At 44.7% G+C, this 6,507-nt stretch overlaps 1 protein-coding gene across 6 annotated transcripts in view; it reads left to right on the top strand.

The window, feature by feature from the left end:
* The window catches only part of Upp1 (uridine phosphorylase 1), a 22,021-nt gene extending 21,299 nt beyond the window's left edge, over positions 1–722 (top strand). For 3 of the 6 annotated variants that reach the window (XM_017800365.2, XM_029567870.1, XM_029567871.1), the window contains exon 9: positions 511–710. In XM_017800365.2, coding sequence (XP_017655854.1) covers positions 511–650 — 140 coding nt within the window. In that variant the 3' untranslated portion in view covers positions 651–710. Of the gene's footprint in view, positions 1–510 lie in introns of all 6 variants that reach the window. The other 3 variants (XM_029567869.1, XM_029567868.1, XM_008842180.2) reach the window with 2 other exon arrangements.
* Positions 723–6,507: the final 5,785 nt, after the last annotated feature.

Raw genomic sequence — 6,507 nt, 5'->3', positions numbered from 1 at the left:
GAAAGAAAGAAAGAAAGAAAGAAAGAAAGAAAGAAAGAGAAAGAAACCTGAAAACAAGAAACACAAGATATCCTGAAAACACTGAGCAATTTCCTAAACCTGTGGCATTAGTTCATCAGACTCATTCTGACTGCACTTCAAATCCAACAGGATCTCCTAGAATTATTCTGTGCCCTATTGCCTGGGCCAACATACAGCCATGTGCTGCAGAGTATCAGAAGCTGGCCTTGACTTGACTTGTGAATTTCTTTTAGAAGCAAAGGCAAAAGGCAAATAAAAGACAGGGCAAGGTGGTGTGTGAGAGAGGGGAGCCGCAAGAGCTCCTGCAGAGGGTGCCTCTGGCTGCACAGCCCACTCCATTCACACCGTCCTCTGTCCTTGATCTGCACAACACAGGTTTCCAGAGGTATAGCCCAGGCTGCATCTCAAGGCTCTCTGGCCTCTCCTTCTTCCTTGGTTCACTAAGCTAGATGCCTGGCTCTGCCTTGACAAGACCTTTGCTCTTTGCAGCGGCTGTGGTGTGTGTCACTCTCCTGGATCGCCTGCAAGGGGACCAGATCAACAGCCCCCACGAGGTACTTGCTGAGTACCAACAGAGGCCGCAGCGGCTGGTGGGCCACTTCATCAAGAAGAGCCTGGGGAGGGCCTGAGGCCCAAGCCTGCTTACTCAGGACAAACTCCTGCAACTCTTGGTCAATAAATCTGTTTTTCAAATACCAGTATATGTGGATTGGAGCATAAGAATGTGTGGAACTGGGCTACATTTTGGCAGTAAGTTAGCCTTACAGGATTGCTTTCTTCTTAAGCATCGTCATAGACTTTTTTTTCTTTTAAAAACCCACTTTTTAAAAATTTGATTGGCTGTTTCTTCAGGAACAATCTTATGAGTGTTTGAACTATTTCTAGGGAAACTTTCAGATTTCTATCCTGAGGTGGTCAGATTCCATGTCACGAAATTGTGCCAGAAAACATTTCCTGGTGTATCGTGGTGGCACACGCCTTTAATCCCAGCACTTGGGAGGCAGAGGCAGGTGGATCTTTGTGAGTTCGAGGCCAGCCTGGTCTATATAGTGATCCAGGACAGTCCCAGCACTTGGGAGGCAGAGGCAGGTGGATCTTTGAGAGTTAGAGGCCAGCCTGGTCTATATAGTGAATTCCAGGACAGCTGGGGCTACAAGGAGACCCTGTCTCAAAAAACACACACACACACACACACACACACACACACACACACACAATTCTATGCAGTTATCCCTGGGTGTCTGCAGACAGGATTCAAGACTGAAGAGGAACCTGTGATTAGGGAGAGATGCACAGGGGAGCCATTGCTGAGCCTGCTGACAGCACCTTCCTGTGGGACTGGGCAGATGATATAGCAATTTTTGTACTGAGAATCTCCAGGTTTCCACAGGTGTTGCTGGATAAACCCAGGTTGGGCCTACGTGGTGCTGCACCGCCCTCTGCTGTTCAAGCTAAGTAGTGCATGCTATCTGACTAGCCAGCAAAGGGGTGAAGGTGTGCCCGGACCTGACATGCAGGAAACGCAGCTGAACAATAAATATATCACATTTGGATCTGACAAACACGAATCCATTTCTGCTGTTACAACTGAACTTGTTGGTTTAGTTTGTTTACTGAAGTCTCAGGACCTGATGTTGTAAACGCTGTCAAATGTATCATCTGACAATTCCCTACAATTCCTCCACATTGCCACCAAAGGATAGGTCCCTCCTTCATCCAGCCAACACTGATCGCTCTAATTTTCAGGTCTGTCCCACTCTGGCCTTTGGCCTGATCCCCTGGGGCTGTCTTCCCACAGCTCTTGGCTTTGTGCACCCCTCCCAACGTGATCAGCTCTGACAATAAGGGCCCTTCTTCCTGCAGGAGTGCGACACCGATGGGTTCCAGCTCCCAGCAGGTCACACAGAACGAGGAAGCGGGCCGAGTTTGTTCTGATGGACAAATTCCCCAGGTTTAGAAAACTGCTCAGGGCTTTCAGGACGTCCTTCAGAGACAAACTCAAATGGTGTTCTCTGATGTTAAACCACCAACTGCTGGCCATTTTGCAAATAGAAACATGAAGAGGTTACCAGTAAGTCACAGAAGAATCTACCCCGGAGCTGATGTCCCCATGATGGGTGGCCCTCTGCCTCCCCATGTCCCTTCCTCCTGTGTAACCAGCCCATCACACCCATAAAAGTAGTAATATTACTTGCCAGTAAGGAGGAGAATGGTGTGCTCTTATATACAACCTTTCCCTCAAATCCGTGCATTAATCAATTTCAACCCATGTTTTCAATCGTATGGTTTGGCAAATTCAACTCTTGCTTTAAGCCTGCTGCTTTGTTGCTTGGAGAAAACTCATATGGCCTAGAAGATGTGGAGAAGAATGTTTATGGTGGTCATGTAGCTGGGGCAAAGGTGGAATCAGTCATGTGACCATTAGTAATCAGTCATGTGACCAAGAATATGCATACAATTTGATGTCTTTAGAAGGCCCGCTACAGTGAAACTGAATGCAAATAGCTTCACACTTGGTGCAAAACCATTTCATAGAAGGAAGAAACCAGATTGCTCAATAGTGCTTACACCATTGTTTCATTTATAAAAAGATCAGAAACAGGTGAAAGCTAAGATACCACATCACATGATTAGACTAAAGGAAAGAATCCACACCAGAGATGGAGGAACCCCAAATATGGGCTAGGGAGTCTCTGTGGGGAAGGCAGGCTGCCCTGGGGAGGAACAGGGCTGTTAGAACACCAGGAAAGTCTGTTTTCTGTCAGACTTTGCACATGTGGGCTCCTGCTTTGTGGTTTTTATACCTTGCTCATATTTTGAATCCTTTGGTAAGCTAATGAGAGGCCATGGGACTAATCCCAACCTGGGATTCAAGCCGTATTTGTAAAAGAAAGCATCAGTGATAATGTCAGCAAATATTACTGACGTGTCTGTATTCAATAAATATTTTCCAGTTACTAAACAGAAAGGAGGGAGGCTTCTGATCAATGCTTATGCAGTAGGATCAACTCGACTGAAATTTTAAAAAAAAGTAACAACTACTATTGACAAATTTTGGCTTGGAGCATTCATGACTCAATCCTGCCTCAACCTCTTCTGAACTATCACTGCCACCAATTGCCAGACCACACTGAGGCCTCAGTGGATGAAGGCTTCCTTTAGGGTCTGCTTGGAGTTCAAATGTGTTCTTCATATCCTCAGTTACTCAGGCAGCCATCTGTGTATGACATGCACATGTGTGCACACAGACGCATAATAGATGTGCACACCTGTGTGCATTGCGCATAGACATGCACATACAGAAATCTGTAATGATAGAAGACTGGCACTCAGGTTTGTGAACTTCATGGGGAACTGACGACTTAGGAGTCTCAGGCCTTTTGGGTCCTGGCACTATCAGTACCGCAGCACAATCTCTCCGCTTTAGGGTTTTCCTGGGTATTTTATTAGAAGAAAATATTTAAAAATGCAAACTTGCAGCTGTCATACAGATATACAGTGAACATTTGTGCTTTGTTCATGAAGCAGTCCTGTCAGTGAGAAACCTTCCTGTACCACTGTGCGAGTGAGAACTCAGTTATCCTGGAATGGGTGCTGTGTGGAAGGGGGTTGGGGCAGTACAGACAGGGTCCTACTCATGGTTACCCAGTAAAGTGGAAGAGGAGCAGTGATCACTTCTGGTACTGGGATGCTACTCGGTGACTGAGTTTTGTTTAGCATCTGCAAAGGCCCTGGGTTGTTTCACTACCAAGGGGGAAAAAAAATAAGCCACCCCCAGTCTAAATAAAACCCCCCAGCAATAAGCACTTCTTTCTTCCCCTAAGAGATAACTGTATGAATCTTGGAATGGTTCCCTACATCCCCCTGAGGAAGGATTTTTTAGTTATACGGGCCCATGTGGACCCCCCCCCCCCCACCATAAGTTTAAAAAAGCTGGACTCTCACTACTGTTTGTGAAAAACCTTTTGTGGGAAGAAGCAACTGACTTCTTGGAAGGAAGTATGTTGCTTCCCTTAAAGGTGTTACAGACTTGACTTTACTTAGTAGAAGGGTCTTGGCAGGTGCTGGTCTAGGTGGAGGAGCAGCCAGAGTGACCCACAGGGAGCAAAGGCATGGTTATGTTTGTGGAGTGAGGATGCCGGCATCAGGTGATTGGTTGACCACCTACAGGCAGGTCAGGTGGGAACAGATGCAGACACAAACTGTAAGGTTGGCCAGCAGTTATCTGCAAGTTCTAGGACTGTAAAGGGCTTTGATGGAAACAGATAGAGGCCTGGAAGTGGTGCCTGTAGAGTCAGGACAGGGCACTTTCTGAAGTCCTCTGGTTGTCCTGAGCCAGCCATGGGAGGACAGAGAAGGTGGAGCATCCCAGGCCCAGGTTCTTTACCTCACTCCAGCTTCTCCTAAGGAAAACTAGGTTTGCTGCAGAAGGTCCTAGTGAAGTCCAGGGAAGTGCCCAGGCAGGGGGCCTGCACTTACAAGGCTGGTGGTAAGGGTCCAGTTCTTTCCCAGAGAACTAAACTGTGTATCTACTTTTCACTCACAAACCTTCTAAGGACTCATAGTTATTCTCTCCGCATGCATAAGTGAAAAGTGTGCATGTTTCAAGAGCAGCCAGTTAGATTATGCCACGTCAGGCAACAGACTGATGCACAGAAACTGAAGGATGCATGTGCAGAATAATGATGTAAAATCAAGGCTTCCGAACATATTGCTATTTTAAAAATATTTTTTATTTTTATTTTCATGTGTATGAGTGTATTGCCCGTGTGTATGTAAGTGTACGACACCACTTGTCCGGCAACGCCCACAGAGATCAGAAGAGACCATCGAATTCCCCCGGAACTGAAGTTACAGATGGTTGTCAGGTGCCATGTGGGTGCTGGGAATCAAACCTAGGTCCTCTGCAAGAGCAGTCAGTGCTCTTAACTGCTGAGCCATCTCTCCAGTCCCACCTACAGCTTTTTTATACTACAGTGCAATACGATAGAGGAACATCACAAAGGTATTTTTATTTTAAGCATCTACAGATTCAAAGGTTCTTCATGACAAAGTACTTGGAAGAGTTTTTGAACATAAAGATGAGCTGATAATTTCAAATCATTTCACTTTTTTCTACTATGTGAAGTGAACCAGTTGTGATAGATGGAAGGCTTTTTGACAGTTGAAAACATTGACTCCATGGCCTCTGATATGCTAAGTCAGTGCTCGACCACTGAGTTGCATACCATCTTGTTTTTTTCATTTTAAGATAAGGTCTTAACAAGTTACCCAACTGGACCTAAGCTCTATTGCCCAGGCCGTCATAAATCCTCAGCCACAAAATTCACAGAGATTCTAAGTCTGAGCCACTAGGCCAGGGCTAGAAGATGCTTTTAAATTTAGAAAGATCTGTTTTAGGGGGCTGCTAATGTTGTCCAGTTGGCAGATTGATTGTCTAACATGCACAAAGCTCTGGGCTCTATCTCAAGCACCATATAAAACCAGTGTGGTGGTATATTTATATAATCCTAGCACTTAGGTGGAGAAGCAGGAGGAGATGTTCAAAAAGAGGGAAGGAAGGAAGGGAGGGAGGGAGGACTGTTTGAATCTAACTCTTTAAGTCTTATCAAATGTGAGGACTAAATAGCATTTTGAAAACAATTATTTAGAAACATGTTCATTGTATGTGATTTTGTTGCCAAAACTGATATATGAAAACTACAAAATAACTAGTTTCTTAAAATAAACAACTTATAAAACAGAAAGATTTAACCAATTTGCAATTATTCCAAATAAAAATTAATTAATGAGATTTTAACTTATTAAAAAATTAAGCAACTTTGGGGACTGGAGAGATGACTCAGAAGTTAAGAACACTGGCTGTTCTGCAGAAGATCTGGTTCAAATCCCAGCACTCACATAGCAGCTAAAAACTCTCTGTAACTCCAGTTACAGGAGATCCAACAGCATCTTCTGACCTCCGCGAGTATTGCATGACCCAGTTGCACTTACCTACATGCAAGCAATACATGCATACACATAAAAAAAAAAAAACCCAACAAAACAAAACAAACAAACAAAAGCAAACCAGTCAAGCACGGTGGCACACTCTTTTAATCTCAGCACTCAGGAGGCAAAGGCAGGTGGATCTCTATGAGATCAAGTCCTGGTCTACATAGTGAGTTCCAGGCCAGCTAGGACCATAGGGAGACACTGTCTTAAAAAGACACCCCCGAAAACACACACACAAAACCAAATTCGCAGGTGAGAGAATAGCTCCGTGTTAAGCACATGCTTTGCATGCACAAAGCTTTGTAGTCAACTTTCAGTCCAATGGAAAAAACAGAGGCACAATACAATTTTAAAGAGTTCATTTGTGCAAACAGCTATTCATGAATCAAGTAGATGTAGTTTAGTAAGCCACAAAGGGAACACAAAGGGGAGGTTTTTATAGGATGAACATAGAAGTAAAAACCTTTGATTGGAGGCTGGGCCTGGCGGGGC

Source organism: Nannospalax galili, unplaced genomic scaffold, assembly GCF_000622305.1.
Source record: "Nannospalax galili isolate Female #2095 unplaced genomic scaffold, S.galili_v1.0 scaffold321, whole genome shotgun sequence".
In the NCBI taxonomy this organism is placed as follows: domain Eukaryota; kingdom Metazoa; phylum Chordata; class Mammalia; order Rodentia; family Spalacidae; genus Nannospalax; species Nannospalax galili.
Note: the sequence above shows the minus strand (reverse complement) of the source record. Positions and strands in the feature narration are given on the sequence as shown.